The sequence below is a fragment of the Orbicella faveolata genome, unplaced genomic scaffold (assembly GCF_042242905.1).
Source record: "Orbicella faveolata isolate gen_17 unplaced genomic scaffold, um_ofav_v1 contig_15, whole genome shotgun sequence".
Taxonomy (NCBI): Eukaryota; Metazoa; Cnidaria; class Anthozoa; order Scleractinia; family Merulinidae; genus Orbicella; species Orbicella faveolata.
The window spans coordinates 3,909,635-3,926,129 of NW_028301542.1; the positions used below are offsets into that span (position 1 = coordinate 3,909,635).

Here is a 16,495-nt window from a genome sequence, read left to right on the forward strand (position 1 = left end):
CAACTTTACACTACATGTCTCCCGAGCTCGAAAAATGAGCGTACAAAATTGGCCACGTACAAAACTACCTTTAAATTGAAGGAAACCAGAAAATATAAAAGTTTACTAAGATAGAAAAACACCAAAGCGATAATAACAAACCATAAAGGAACAAAGATGGTTAAGGATGGAAAAGATTAAAATGGATTGCAAACGACAAACTTGAAAAAATTAGGCTAAACTTTTCAAGAGGCGCAAAAAGTAACTAGCTCCTTCAAGCACAAAGCCTCAGGTGTGTGGTTCATTATTCCGTGGAGGAACTGAAAAGGCAGTGGTACTAAAAGCTACCGAAATAACCATAAATTAGCCTCGAAAGCTCACTATAAATAAAGAAACATACACCTGAAGCGAGGTGGATTTTTTTTTATTAAATATTCGTCCATATATTTTAGGTTTTACGAATAAAACCGTTTTTCCCATACAAATCCTTTTAACGACTGTTGCGTAACCGTCTATACTATGCTACTCGCGGACGCTCCATTTTTCGAACTTGGCTACTTGTGTCAATTAATCATGAGTCTGAATTATCATCAATGGACTTTTTAGACCTTTATAACTCATCATTGACCAACGGCTATATCAACATGGGACTTTTAACCACAGTTAAAATAAGGGAACGGTTATCAATCCAAACAAAGCCTATATGTTATATGTTTTTGTAAGGCTATTTTTTGTCCTTGACCGTGTACAAAACACAATATTTGTTTTCATTTGTCTCAGCGGAACCTAAAAGATAGAAATTTAAAAAAGTGAGTTTTTAGTTACGTGATTCATACATTGTGTATTAGCGCTAAACTAAATGATTGCGTACGGTCGTGGACTTTCCATCATTAATATTGTCAAAGGTGAATTGGTCAACATGACACGAGCGAGGAACAAACAAAAAATCTGAGTCCCGGACAGGAATCGAACCCGTGACCTCCCGAACACCAGGCGGGAGCTCTATCCACTGAACTACGAGAAATTATGTTAAACATTGCCATTTTTGTTTGTTCCTTTGAAGTCCACTAGGCGTGACAACTGTTTCTCTTTATTAACTATATTTCAAGTCATCATCCAACTTTATAGCAATAGAGCCTTTCACAGTTTCTGACACCAACTTTTTTGGGGGGAAGGTGGGGGGTCAAACACGGCAAAAATTACAGCTAATGTATGAGGAAAATGAAGAACCTAATACCTAATTCACAACTCACGGAAAATTTGAGTTCTGAAGTATTTATGAATAAAAACCAGAGATACTAGATAACTGAATTTACTGATCGCATTTGAGATAAATGGCCTCGCTAGAAAAGCCACAACTAAGGTTTTCATTTTTCCATACATTTGTCTGTAAGACCGAGTCGCAATTCGCGGGGGAAAATTTAGAGACATTTGTATGAAAAATTAAAAGTGCAATTCTTCGCCTCACAACAAATCTTTGTTCTTGAAATTTGACAAAAAAAGCCTTCTGCTGGGTATTGTTCCTTTGAAACTCTTAAAATACTCAGAGAGTCAGTCACTCTCAAATTATTGGACATCAAACATTTAGCATTTCTTATACATTTACTGCAATTTTTGCTGTGTTTGCCCCCAAACAAGATGGCGTCAGAAACCTTGGACTTGGTTACTAAACTAAACCAAATTTTGAGTTCTTCACGTGCGTAATTCACTGTCTGATAACACAGTCATGTCGACCTTAATAGGGACCTTACGCATCTACGACGGCGACGGCGAGGACGACGCCTAGTAAAATATGTGTTTCTATTTTACTTTGGATTTTCGCATTTATTTGGAACTTTCCAGTGTGTCTGTCGGTATTAAAACTTGCCGCTGCTGAATATGCTGCGAAGGCGTTCAGTTCCAAATAGAAACACGAAAAATTAGCCGTTGTGGTTCACGTTCTCCAGACAACGCAGAATTTGGTCATTTCACGTTGTTGTTTTGCAGAGGTGCGTGATACGTGTCTGAGCTGTCACATGTGCGTCACAATGGTCAAATAACAAGTATGTAGTTACCGGAATGACGTCACTTAACCAAAAGTTGCTTAAAACGATTCAAGTTAAATCAATCTCTATTTGTTTAAAAGGAAAGACAGTTTTCAGGTTATAAATATAACCTCGGTCTCCGGTTTTGTTCAGACAGGATGTTGCCTTGACCCTCATGTGACGTCACGCAGAGTCCAACTTCCGCTTTCTGGCTCCTTTTAAAATCGCAGGAGACTGGGCAAACCCTGTCGATCGATCTTTGCCCGTGATATTTCTTAAGATTTCAGTCGCTTTTTCATATCAGACTGTATGAACTATAGATGGGTTAAAAAAATGACTTTGTAAATTATACTCTTGTACCTTCGGTATTTCCTCGTTGTGAAATATGTGTGTCGGTTACGTTTACAGTAACAGCTAATGTTTTCATTTTAAGAGCTTCCTCGTAACACGGTGGCGGAGTTTCAGGGACATCTTTCGCGTTCACAGACGAATAAACTTCATCAATATTTTTGACAACTGTAGAATAACCAGGCACATCCTGCGAACAGGTTTTCATAACAATTGGCTGATGGCGAGGAATGTGATTATAAGGCAGTATAGGAGCGGGTGACTTTTCCAAATCTTCGTCAGGAATCAAAGAGATGGCAACTTGAGGTACAGCTTCAGATGTGCTGTTTTGTCCTCTTCTCCAACACGCTGTCAATATGCTACCTCCAAGGAAGAACAGTAACGTGGCAACAGTCCCCAAAATTGTCACTATATACGACTCGTTTTTGTCGCGAAAACGCTCCTGGCAGTGCGGGCAATATTCAAACAAAAATACAACTATCAGGAAGATGATCACACTCACTGTTAAGCTGGAAAACGCGAGTGTTAAACAAATTCTTCTGGTGCACTTTGTCGACGGGCTTGATGATTCTTCATCTACCATACTTAAATTTTTAGTGGTATCTTTCACCAAACGATAACGATGCCTCAAGCTTCCTTACTTCAATGTACGTGCTGGCTTGAACATGTCATTATGAAACGGATGTGTGATCGATATTTTTTTCAGTCCCTTTAGCCACGCGGAAACATGTAAAATTGATCCTCTCAGTATTTTGGACGGCTCTGCTGGTACAGTGACATTTTTAGGAAACGCTGAGACAACAAGATATCTCAAAATTTATAGAAACAGGCCAATTTAAAGCGAAATTATTTGCTGGCGGAGCAGACAGTTTTCATAATTAATTGTTGTCAGCCCGGCCCTTCATTTAGAGCGGAAGTTGTCGCAGTACTTATATGATAAGCCCTCACTTCCATCAGGGCTGAAGTTAAAATCGACAAAAAGGAATTGAATTTCATATCCCAAATTACTTGATACAGCATAATAAAAAGTGCCACATGAAAGCAATGCTTAATAGCTTTCATTTGAATGGTCACACACTAGGGTTTCATCCACAGAATTAAAAAGTTACAACAATCTTGTACAGCATAATAAACAGTACCAGATGAAAGTACTGTTCAATAGCTTTCATTTGCAAGGTCACGTACTAAGGTTTTTTCCACACTAGTTAACAATTAGATTATGAGCTCGAGATTTCTATGAGGTCATAGTTGGCGCCGAATCAACTGTCACCTCATAGAAATCGCGAGCAAATAATCTAATTGTTTAAGTAGAATTCTTACTGAAATAAATGCAAATTACAGTTTCCAATCCTTTTTCTACGTGTTATTAAACTTCACGCTTTAACAAAGTCACGCGGACTGAATTGTGACTGGAAATTTGCAGTTGTTTACGCGCGCCCACTCGTTTTTTCAATAATTTCAAGTTTTTAAAGTCAAAACAGCGTTAATGACTCTCGTTTAGTCTTCTCAGGTATTACATTATCCATTTGCATCTAAATGTTCCTCCAAAATTTCGGGAAGACGAAAAACAGTCGCCATTTCGAAGACGAGCGACAGCCATTGCACTCTAATTAAACAATAGAGTGTTTCTGTCGAGGAACTATCGGTTGATAGTTGCCCCGCGGAAATTTGATGTTCTTAAAACAAATATTTGCCCGAGAAGCGAAGCTTCGAGGGCAAATATGCTAGTTTTAAGAACGTCAAATTTCCAAGGGACAACTATCAGACCGATAGTTCCGAGACATAAACACTCTATTCTCTTTATCGTTCACCACTAAATTTTCTTACGCGCGCCAGTTCAAAATTCATTGTGAATTATTTTCAACTTTTTTAGATGAAAGCCGTGAAAGATCGTTAAAGCCAAATGTAAAATTTGAAAAGGAAAACAGACAAAAACCCACTTAATACATTTCAATTGTTTACTTTCTGTAAGTCCGCTTCTTTACAGAAACATTTACACGGACGAGTACTATCCATCCGGGTATTTTCCTCGGACGGGCACTATGGGCTGATAGTGTGTCTCCACGGATGAACACTATCGCGTCACGTGATCAGTTTAAACCAATAAGAATCGGAGAAAATTTAGTGGTGAACTATAATCGCTGATAGTGTACGAGTAGCTCAGCCAATCAGATTGCAACATTTGCATTAGTATACTAGTAGAATTCTACTAATCAAATATAGTGATCGCCATCAGTGGCGGATCTTGGGGAGGGGCCGGGGGCCCCGGTCCCCCCTCTTTATTTTGGTTAAAAAAAGAAGAAATTACAGAAGGAAGAAAAGCCGGCAGGACAAGCAAAACAAAACCGCCTCCCCCCACCCCTTAGCTCAAGGTCTGGATCCGCCACTGGCCATAAATTCTCGGGGAGAGCAATCCATGAGTGAAATAATGTCGAGGAACTGGTCGATTAGTAATGGTAATAGGACTGAGTGGAGTCCAATTCAGTCTGTAATCATGCGAGTGATAAACAAAATCGGACGACCGCGAAGCGGGAGTCCGATTTGTTAAACACGAGTATGATTACAGACTGAATTGGACGACACGATGTCCTGTTACCAATTAATCAAAACTATGACAAAATTCGAGAAACGAACAAACCATCGATTGAGCGCTGAACGATTAAACGTCGTTATGAATGCTGAAAAACACAGCAGTTTACTCAACAAAGTGCACCGCAACAGCGCACGCAAAATGACGCGTACTGTCCAATTACAAGCATGACGCGTACACACTCTCCAATTAATGCTCAAATCGGGCTGCTGATAGCCAATCACGTTCGAGAATATTGTTATAGTTTGTATTACATGTAAAACATCACGTTGCTGAAGACATTTTTTTTTTTGTTTAAAAAAAAATAATTGTCTTGTGTACACGAATTTGTTCCGTTAGTTTATATACAGTATAAATTGTTTTGGTGGTATTTCGTTATTGTAATCGTGGGTGACAAACTACTTTTGTTTTATTTCGTTGGCGCGAAATTTCAGCGTTTTAAATTTGTGATTTCCCATGTGAGATAGGAAATTGCCATGGCAACGTTTGGCGCGAAATTTCTCGACACAATCAGTATTAATAAAAACAAGTAAAAAATACCCACGATTGTAAGTATAATTTGTCACCCTTGATATTACATCTGTAAAGGTTAATCAAATGGTATACTCGTTCAAAATTTCCATCACTAAAGGCTCAGGAAATAATATAATAAGAATATCGAGAAAAGACACGTGAAATTATTTCCTACTTTCACCGTACTAATCATAACTATTTTTGATACGACATAACGATAGCTTAACATTTCAGAACTGAATCGTTCCGTCAGGTTAAATGTGAACGTGCGTTGAAAATAAAATAAATAAATAAATAAATAAATATTCATTTATATAGCGCCATTTTCCACTAATTGTCCATGGCGCTTTACAATACTTTAAAATTAAAATCCTAATTCTATATAACGTACCGGAAATTGTTTTTTTACAGTTCATGCAATTATGTTACTCTGACGACACCTGCTTTACATGCAACTGTCACACATCATTTATCGTCACTTTTCTCGCATGGCCTCACGTGTGATAACAAACAGCACGTTCGAGTTTCTCCAAATCTTGTTTGTTTGTAGAATCTACTGCGAAAATAACACGAAAATGTTCCCGGTAAATTACCTTTACAAGACGGCAAAAACAGTGCCCAGTGACTGCTCGTAACATAAAATTATAAAATAGTTTAAAATAGCGGAGCTCCCACACGCCGAGCCCTATATAAATTCAAACTATCGAGCTAGAAAAGTTCTGGTTCGCTGCACGGACACTAGTGATATTTGCACCATAGCTTGCGCGATTTTCCACGTTAGTGCGTAAATTTGAGAGGAGAAGCTGCGAGGGGATTGGTGTAGAGTCGAGTTCGAATATTCAGCTTCATCTGCAACTAAGCAAAAGGCGATGTCGCAACTTCTCAGTTGATTACTATACAGGTCGTCTGAGATAAACAGATACATATTCATTCGCCCCGTAGACCTTCTAATCTATCGTCTTCGTTATCTCCTTGCTTGGACTCATCATCACAGTTCTCATGTCAGCTCCACTCCACTTGAAGGTGAATCTAATGTTGCGACCATTTCAAGAGCTTGTTCGTAAGACGGTGGACGTCCAATTTCAGGGTCCCCTTCTGTCCAAACGTCTGCATCCACAGATACGTCAACTTCGCCGATTTTACGAACAGCAGTAAAATAATCAGGCAAATCTATCGTGGAACCTTCATTAAACGGCTCGCCATGAGACACGTGATTGTAAGGCAGAATAGGAGCTCGCGATTTTTCTAAATCTCCAACGCCATGAATCGAAGAGCTGATAACTTGTGGCGTTCGGGTTAAACTGTGTGCTTGTCTTAAACACAGCGACGTCAGTATGCTAACTCCGAGAAAAAGTAGAAAAGTGGCCAGAATTATTAACATCGGGAGCAATATCGGTGAAAACTGCGTACAGTCAGGGCAATCTTCTTTGCGCAAGACCGCAATGGCGACAAGTAAAGCCACACTGATATTAATACAGACGAATGCGAAAAATAAACCAAGCCATTTAGCATTCTTTGACAATCTCGGCACTTCTTGTTCTGCAGTTACTTGTTCTCCTGCCATAGTCAAGCATTTATCATGGTATCGGATTCAATTTGATCACCGATCGGTTCGTCTGGCAGTTATAACACGATGTACGTGCTTGCTAAAGCCAGCGTCATAATTGATATCGGAGCAACACAGCCATGTGGTCACGTTTTCATGGCCTTTCAGGTAAACCTGAGTAAACAAATATCATGAAAATTAATTAATCTGAAGTTTACGAAAATGTGCTGCCGACAGTTACGGATCAAAATTTAAAGAAACGACACGGTTTAGCGTATTTTTTCTTTCTTTCAACCGGAAACCCACAAAACGACTGTTTTGACTCAGTTCAAGTCAGCGACATTCGAACATGATTCAGAGCGGAAGTTAAATGACAAGTCTGTGACACTTCATAAACATCCATCAAGGTAAATATGGATATAAAACTGATGTATTATCTGACCACATAATATATACTACGACGTCTTCTAAGGTTGAGCTAGTCCAGTCGATGGGCAAAAATCTCACCAGAAGTTGATAATAGAACAGAGCGAAATACCGAACAAAAAACGAAAAATAAAAATACCGCGACAAATAGGTGTACGTGAGCAGAAAGATTCCTTATTTGGCTGTGGGTTTTTTTCGCTGGCTCTCGTGCTTTGTGGCACGAGCAAGCGAGAGACGACGGTCGGCGAGCGAAGCTTCCTCGGCTCGCTTCGTTCGGCGACTCGTTTTTCGCAGCTTCGCCTTTGCCATTGCCTCAGCGTGCGAGAGCCTGCTCTCAGGATACAAGAAGTAACGCGTGTAAGAAACTATATCATATGTAACTAAAACGTTTTGGTGGTTAAATGTTATTGGAAATTTGGTCGTATTGCTCTGACGTTTTATGTACCAACCGATTTGCTGCAGTATGTCTCAGTTACATTAATAAAACAAACCAAGAGAAAACGAGATCTCTTGAACAAACCTAATAGTAGCAATAGTTCACGGGAGATTTTTACGTGACAAATCTTTGACATGACACACTGACACAATATGGTCACGCTACAGTGTAGATCGTTTTTCACGTGACGTCAGCATTTTCTAAAATTCAAAACCAAAGAGCCACCAAAGTTTTTATCCCCATCAGGCATAAGAGGGGGTAAGTTTATATCTCTTTACAATTTTACAGCTGAATAGTGTGCTTCGTTTGGAAAACAGCGTATTTTGAATTTCAGAGTTATGGCGGTGCGTGACACAAAGCGACGATCGCACCAAAAAACATATACTTATCTCATCAGTCATGATTTTTAGCTTTTTTAGAAGTTAGAGCATGAGGAAAAGTGCTTATGTAAATGTTTGTTTGTTCAGTACAGATAATCAGTCGCCTAGATAGATCTAGATAGCCAAAGTAAGTTCCAGATGTTTACACTATCTTCCGGCCGCCATATTGGTGCACCGCAGAGGTGCACCAACATGGCGTTTTCATACTGGGCTCTGTAAATTTTTAATTTATTTTTTTTTGTTGCGTGACAGTGAAAACGAGCTATTGAACTGAGCGACAAGTAATTTTATCCCGGCCAACCATGCGATTTGTTTTACGTTACGACTTCTTTTTGAACTAAACATTAACCAGGGATAGCATAACATATGTCACTCAGATACGATTTTAAATATCACAAACAGCTTTTACAAACCTTGTATTTACATAATACAGCTTTATGGATTGGAATCCGGCAGACAAACTTCACGGGTTATAAACGTCACTCTATACGCATTTTGCCCTTCCCCTCCCCTGTGCAGTTGTCAAAACACTTTCATCTAGTACAAGTTTACATTTAAACCATTTTCGAACATTAAAACGGGGGGGGGGGAGGGGGGAGGGGGCGGATAGGCGTGCTTACACTTATTCTGTAGGTATTACATATTTTCCAACAATTTATTTTGGTCCAATTTGTCCATATAGTTGTTGCTCTCTAGCACTGAACATTGAACCAATGTGGTCATTTCAAACGAAGTTTTACTGCGCAGTACTTTCTGTCCAAACTACGTTTTCTGTCGGTCCACAACTGAATATAAACTATTATGAATATTAGTAAAATTATCATGGAAGCTCTGTTTAAGTATGAACATGCCAGCGAAGATCAAGCTAACCTTGTTTCTAACATTTTAAACGCAGGTGAAAGTAGTAATAGAAGCTTTAAAGAAGAGATTCAGAAAGAAGTCCCTGTAGAAGAAGAGGCTGATGACAAACGTGGATAATTTTCAAAGGCGCTGTTAATGTCAGGTGAATGTTTATTGTAAATAAGTTGAAAAAAGAAAAATAAAGATACATCTGGCTGATAAATATTCAAATATTCAAGTTGTAAATGTTCATGCATATTTTAATCAAGTGGTATATAACACTCTCACTGTACGTCTACTACCACAGACTACGTCTCGACCCTTCCCCAGTCATGTCTCATGTCAGGGCGGAAAAAGGCCATGTCGCGCGCGAAGGGTAAATCCGTCAAACACACTCGTGAGGGGGAGAGAGGGGAGTTCTGAAAGACAGGAGCGACGGCTGGATCGAGCAAGTCAAGGTCTTGGGTATCCGGTCAGCGGGTTTAAAATCCTGTCCAAAGTTAATGATCCACATAAACCCGGAAAATATCAGTACGTGAGTGGAAAAACCATCAATGCACTGAATAAAACAAATTAAGGATCATGTTTACAATGATAAGTCGAGGTTTATTTACCTTCGCTTGGTGACAGGGCATTTACTGCTGCTGCACCATCACTTTGGAACAAATTGCCGTGTGCAATAACAGAGGAGGACAATTTTAACCATTTACGTCCAAACTGAAGACATTTTTATTTAGAAAAGCGTTTGAATAGCTCTTGATGTTTTCTATACATTTTTACTAGATCCCTTGTTTTTAATATTTTAATTTTTAGCTCGTTACCTTAGCCTAATGTACATAATTATTGTAAATCATTAGTTTTAAATTTATCACACTATTCATAGCATATCGTTTAATTTATATTACTCATGTGGTTTGTTAGGCGCATTTGATCATATTCACATGTTAATTTGCGCCTTAGAAATATTAAATATTATTATTATTATTATTATTATTATTATTATTATTATTATCAAACATCATGCAGCTTCGTGATCCCATTGTATTTTTGTAAGAAGTTGACATGGACTGTTTGTCTTATGTGCAATATCTGATCTCTCTAAAGGAAAACTCATGCAACGAAGCCTTGTGTTTAATATAAACTGAAGTTTTAAGTTCTAGTTATTACAATGTTGTATCTTCAATTTTTTCCTTCTCAGTAAGCAAACACGTTTTCTTCCATTTCAGCAGAACCTAATGTCATTTCAAGCGCTTCTTCGTAACACGGTGGTGGAGTCCCAGGAACATCCTCTGTCCAAACGTCCGCGTTCAAAGATGAATCGAAAGTGGCTTCATCAAACTTTTGATTAGCAGTAAAATAATCTGGCAAACCCGTTGAACACGCTTTTACGACAAACGGCAGACGGTAAGGGACATGACTATAAGGCAGTATAGGAGCGGGTGATTTGTCCAAATCTTCGTCTGGAATCGAAGAGATGACAACTTGAGTTGGGCTGTGAAGTCTTCTTCTCAAGAAGATTATTATCAGACAGACTCCAAATAAAAACAATACTGTAGCAACAATCCCTAAAATCACTACCAGTATGTTGGGAAAATTTGTGTTCAGCAAACCTTGTCGAAACATGAAGAGCGCCACACTTGCTGTTATGCAGAAAAATGCGAGCAGTAAATGAAGCTTCGTTCTCTCGCTCATTGTGGCAGATTTTCAACAGGAGCTTCTCGCTCTCCTGTAATAAACAAACATTTAGTGGTGTCGCTTCATAACGGTTAGAATGTTTTAAGGCAAGCTATATATTCAAATTTATCTCAGTTACTACGTGCGACCCCCGTGGCCTCAGTGACGCGTGCGCAAATGAAAACAATCACTTTCTGACGGCCCGGAAATCAGACCAGATTTAAGTCCTCAGTTCCGCACACGTCTACGATTCAGTTGAGGGCATTCGCAACAGAGACGCTAGGGAGTTTGAGAAAACCACGACGGCAACAAGGGGTATTTTGGGAGATTAATTTGAGGGAACAAGAGGTGTCTCTTCTTTTAAAGGGAACTTTGACTGAAAACTTTAGGGAACAATGGAATTAGGAAGCGGGGGAGAAAAAGTGAAATTTCAAGAGATCAAGAGGAATATACTACCCAACTGGGAGGCCCTCTCTTATGTTGTATATTATGCATGATGGATCGCTGATACCTAAATGAAAAAAAATAAAATTCAAAAAACTGAGTAAGGCTTCAAGTTTAGGACGATATTTACGTCTTAGGTTTAGCTTTTTGATTGCACCGAAGACAGTTAAGATGATAAATTATTAACATCGGTAGCAATATCGGCGAAAACTGCGTACAGTCAGGGCAATCTTCTTTGCGCAAGACCGCAATGGCGACAAGTAAAGCCACACTGATATTAATACAGACGAATACGAAAAATAAACCAAACCGTTTAGCATTCTTTGACAATCTCGGCGCTTCTTGTTCTGCAGTTACTTGTTCTCCTGCCATAGTCAAGCATTTATCATGGTATCGGATTCAATTTGATCACCGATCGGTTCGTCTGGCAGTTACAACACGATGTACGTGCTTGGTAAAGCCAGCGTCATAATTGATATCGGAGCAACACAGCCATGTGGTCGCGTTTTCATGGCCTTTCAGGTAAACCTGAGTAAACAAATATCATCAAAATTAATTAATCTGAAGTTTACGAAAATGTGCTGCCGACAGTTACGGATCAAAATTTAAAGAAACGACACGGTTTAGCGTATTTTTTCTTTCTTTGAACCGGAAATCCACAAAACGACTGTTTTGACTCAGTTCAAGTCAGCGACATTCGAACATGATTCAGAGCGGAAGTTAAATGACAAGTCTGTGACACTTCATAAACATCCGTCAAGGCAAATACGGATATAAAACTGATGTATTATCTGACCACATAATATATACTACGACGTCTTCTAAGGTTGATTCTAGTCGATGGGCAAAAATCTCACCAGAAGTTGATAATAGAACAGAGCGAAATACCGAGCAAAAAACGAAAAATAAAAAATACCGCGACAAATAGGTGTACGTGAACAGAAAAATTCCTTATTTGGCTGTGGGTTTTTTTCGCTGGCTCTCGTGCTTTGTGGCACGAGCAAGCGAGAGACGACGGTCGGCGAGCGAAGCTTCCTCGGCTCGCTTCGTTCGGCGACTCGTTTCTCGCAGCTTCGCCTTTGCCATTGCCTCAGCGTGCGAGAGCCTGCTCTCAGGATACAAGAAGTAACGCGTGTAAGAAACTATATCATATGTAACTAAAACGTTTTGGTGGTTAAATGTTATTGGAAATTTGGTCGTATTTCTCTGACGTTTTATGTACCAACCGATTTGCTGCAGTATGTCTCAGTTACATTAATGAAACAAACCAAGAGAAAACGAGATTTCTTGAACAAACCCAATAGTAGTAATAGTTCACGGGAGATTTTTTACGTGACAAATCTTTGACATGACGCACTGACACAATATGGTCACGCTACAGTGTAGATCGTTTTTCACGTGACGTCAGCATTTTCTAAAATTCAAAACCAAAGAGCCACCAAAGTTTTTATCCCCATCAGGCATAAGAGGGGGTAAGTTTATATCTCTTTACAATTTTACAGCTGAATAGTGTGCTTCGTTTGGAAAACAGCGTATTTTGAATTTCAGAGTTATGGCGGTGCGTGACACAAAGCGACGATCGCACCAAAAAACATATACTTATCTCATCAGTCATGATTTTTAGCTTTTCATGATTTTTAGCTTTTTTAGAAGTTAGAGCATGAGGAAAAGTGCTTATGTAAATGTTTGTTTGTTCAGTACAGATAATCAGTCGCCTAGATAGATCTAGATAGCCAAAGTAAGTTCCAGATGTTTACACTATCTTCCGGCCGCCATATTGGTGCACCGCAGAGGTGCACCAACATGGCGTTTTCATACTGGGCTCTGTAAATTTTTAATTTATTATTTTTTTTATTGCGTGACAGTGAAAACGAGCTATTGAACTGAGCGACAAGTAATTTTATCCCGGCCAACCAAGCGATTTGTTTTACGTTACGACTTCTTTTTGAACTAAACATTAACCAGGGATAGCATAAGATATGTCACTCAGATACGATTTTAAATATCACAAACAGCTTTTACAAACCTTGCATTTACATAATGCAGCTTTATGGATTGGAATCCGGCAGACAAACTTCACGGGTTATAAACGTCACTCTATACGTATTTTGTCCTTCCCCTCCCCTGTGCAATTGTCAAAACACTTTCATCTAGTACAAGTTTACATTTAAACCATTTTCGAACATTAAAACCGGGGGGGGAGGGGGGGAGGGGGCGGATAGGCGTGCTTACACTTATTCTGTAGGTATGACATATTTTCCAACAATTTATTTTGGTCCAATTTGTCCATATAGTTGTTGCTCTCTAGCACTGGGCATTGAACCAATGTGGTCATTTCAAACGAAGTTTTACTGCGCAGTACTTTCTGTCCAAACTACGTTTTCTGTCGGTCCACAACTGAATATAAACTATTATGAATATTAGTAAAATTATCATGCAAATTTGCTAAGGAAGCTCTCGAATAAACGTGGACATTTTTTAAATCTTAGCTTGACTTGGGAACGGAATCCTTAGAAAGAATTGTAGTTCGACTGACTGCTTGTCTTGAGAGCCTGAGTAAAGTCGATTGCTTTGTATTGATTACTATCAGTGATTGCTAAAGCATCGACAAGCAGTTAAGGATTTTGCACGAATTCATCAGTTACCGACAGCGAGGCTTGCAATCTTTTTGTCTTCGGTAGCACTTTTATATGCTGTCATTGCGACCGCTTCTTCGTAACACGGCGGCTGAATTTCAAGAATATCCTCTGGCCATGCTGTCGCGTGCAAAGATGAATAAACTTCACTAGTATTTTGAATAGCAGTGAAATAATTGGGCAAATCCATTGGAGAGGTCTTCACAACAAACGCCGGCTGCCGATGCGGGACATGATAATAAGGCAGTGTAGGAGCTGGAGACTTTTCCAAATCTTCGGCGGGGATGGAAGAGATGGCAACTCGAGGAGTCCGTGTTGAGCTGCTTTTCCTTCTTCTACAAAACGCCGTCAATATACTGATTCCAAGAAACAACAGTAAAGTGCCAAGTATTGCCATCATTGAAACTAACATCGGTGAACCCTGTTTACAGTCAGGGCAACCTCTAAGCGAGATTGCAACGGCGGCAAATAAAACCACACTGGCAATAATGCAGAAAAGCACGAATGATAAACCAAGCCTCTTTGCATTCTTTGACAATCTCGGCGCCTCTTGTTCCTCGAAAACTTGGTCTTCCGCCATTATCAAGCATTCAATGGAATAAAACTTCTTACACTTCTGTTTCTAGCTGTTTGGATTCGGCAAATTGATCATGTTGCCTTAGGCTACTATAACATTCGTGCCAGCTGTCGGGCATTCGTTCAGAACGAATAATTGATCTGAGAATATCCACCCAAGCATTCACAGGAAAGCCTTTATTCTCTCATTACATGTAATGTTTTATAACTTTAGGTCACGCTATCAAGCTCAGTTAACGTATTACTGAAGCGTGAATCATAATCGTCATAATCCAATGATGCATGTTCATGGCGAGAGCAAAATGTATTTTCTATAGGACGTAATTACGGAACGTCAGTGTTTACACCTTCTTCGCCATCTCATTTTCATATGTATTATTGTTACTTATTATGGCTTGTGTTTGTGGAAACAGTGAATATTTATCAGCCAGATGTATCTTTATTTTTCGTTTTTCAGCTTATTTCCAAAAACATTCACCTGACACAGAAGCCACATATGGCTCCTGCCTGACATTAACACCGCCTTTGAAAATTCTTCACGTTTGTCATCAGCCCCTTCTTCTACAGGGACGTCTTGCTGAATCTCTTCTTTAAAGCTTCTATTACTACTTTCACCTGCGTTTAAAATGTTAGAAACAAGTTTAGCTTGATCTTCGCTGGCATGTTCATACTTAAACAGAGCTTTAGAAACATGTACGTTCTGTAATAAGTTTCTCGCCTACTCTGCTCTGGAATAACCACGAAGCACATGTAACTATAAAACGATGGACTGTTTTCTTTTTTGCCCCAACTGTGCGTGAAAGGGTTAAAAAATTCATGCCCATTCAAGCCCCCTTCCCCCCCCCCCCCCAATGACCCATTTGCGGTCTTATCACCCGAGAGGGGGGGGGGGGGGTATAGCACTTGTAACTGCTTATTAACCAAGAGTGAGGTCTTTACGGAAAAATCCCAAACCGAGACCTTACCGTATTGACCGAGCGATAGCGAGGTCAATACAGCAAGGACTCGGTTTGAGATTTTTCCGTAAAGACCTCACTCTTGGTAAATAAGGCCGCAAAGAAACTTATTAGAGAAATTTATTACAGAGCGTACATGTTTCTAAAGCTCTGTTTAAGTATGAACATGCCAGCGAAGATCAAGCTAACCTTGTTTCTAACATTTTAAACGCAGGTGAAAGTAGTAATAGAAGCTTTAAAGAAGAGATTCAGAAAGAAGTCCCTATAGAAGAAGAGGCTGATGACAAACGTGGATAATTTTCAAAGGCGCTGTTAATGTCAGGTGAATGTTTATTGTAAATAAGCTGAAAAAAGAAAAATAAAGATAAATCTGGCTGATAAATATTCAAATATTCAAGTTGTAAATGTTCATGCATATTTTAATCAAGTGGTATATAACACTCTCACTGTACGTCTACTACCACAGACTACGTCTCGACCCTTCCCCAGTCATGTCTCATGTCAGGGCGGAAGAGATTCAGAAAGAAGTCCCTATAGAAGAAGAGGCTGATGACAAACGTGGATAATTTTCAAAGGCGCTGTTAATGTCAGGTGAATGTTTATTGTAAATAAGCTGAAAAAAGAAAAATAAAGATAAATCTGGCTGATAAATATTCAAATATTCAAGTTGTAAATGTTCATGCATATTTTAATCAAGTGGTATATAACACTCTCACTGTACGTCTACTACCACAGACTACGTCTCGACCCTTCCCCAGTCATGTCTCATGTCAGGGCGGAAAAAGGCCATGTCGCGCGCGAAGGGTAAATCCGTCAAACACACTCGTGAGGGGGAGAGAGGGGAGTTCTGAAAGACAGGAGCGACGGCTGGATCGAGCAAGTCAAGGTCTTGGGTATGCGGTCAGCGGGTTTAAAATCCTGTCCAAAGTTAATGATCCACATAAACCCGGAAAATATCAGTACGTAAGTGGAAAAACCATCAATGCACTGAATAAAACAAATTAAGGATCATGTTTACAATGATAAGTCGAGGTTTATTTACCTTCGCTTGGTGACAGGGCATTTACTGCTGCTGCACCATCACTTTGGAACAAATTGCCGTGTGCAATAACAGAGGAGGACAATTT

General features: G+C 39.4%; 3 protein-coding genes and 1 long non-coding RNA gene across 4 annotated transcripts; 1 reads left to right on the forward strand and 3 right to left on the reverse strand.

Moving 5' to 3' along the window:
* Positions 1 to 387: 387 nt before the first annotated feature.
* On the reverse strand, positions 388 to 3,243 carry LOC149113186 (uncharacterized). The gene has a single exon (XM_089288016.1). The coding sequence runs from the start codon at positions 2,932 to 2,934 to the stop codon at positions 2,350 to 2,352; it is 585 nt and encodes a 194-aa protein (XP_089144142.1). The 5' UTR covers positions 2,935 to 3,243; the 3' UTR covers positions 388 to 2,349.
* A 6,623-nt stretch (positions 3,244 to 9,866) lies between these two features.
* On the reverse strand, positions 9,867 to 11,842 carry LOC110064897 (uncharacterized). The gene is made up of 2 exons (XM_020772002.2): positions 10,693 to 11,842; positions 9,867 to 10,542 (listed from the first exon to the last, which is right to left on the reverse strand). The coding sequence occupies exons 1-2, from the start codon at positions 10,772 to 10,774 to the stop codon at positions 10,277 to 10,279; spliced, it is 348 nt and encodes a 115-aa protein (XP_020627661.2). The 5' UTR covers positions 10,775 to 11,842; the 3' UTR covers positions 9,867 to 10,276.
* Positions 11,843 to 12,644: 802 nt separating this feature from the next.
* On the reverse strand, positions 12,645 to 14,721 carry LOC149113187 (uncharacterized). The gene has a single exon (XM_089288018.1). The coding sequence runs from the start codon at positions 14,414 to 14,416 to the stop codon at positions 13,838 to 13,840; it is 579 nt and encodes a 192-aa protein (XP_089144144.1). The 5' UTR covers positions 14,417 to 14,721; the 3' UTR covers positions 12,645 to 13,837.
* Positions 14,722 to 15,301: 580 nt separating this feature from the next.
* On the forward strand, positions 15,302 to 16,394 carry LOC149113188 (uncharacterized). The gene is made up of 2 exons (XR_016206699.1): positions 15,302 to 15,690; positions 15,835 to 16,394. It is a non-coding gene; the product is annotated as an uncharacterized LOC149113188 (long non-coding RNA).
* The last annotated feature ends 101 nt before the right edge of the window (positions 16,395 to 16,495 follow it).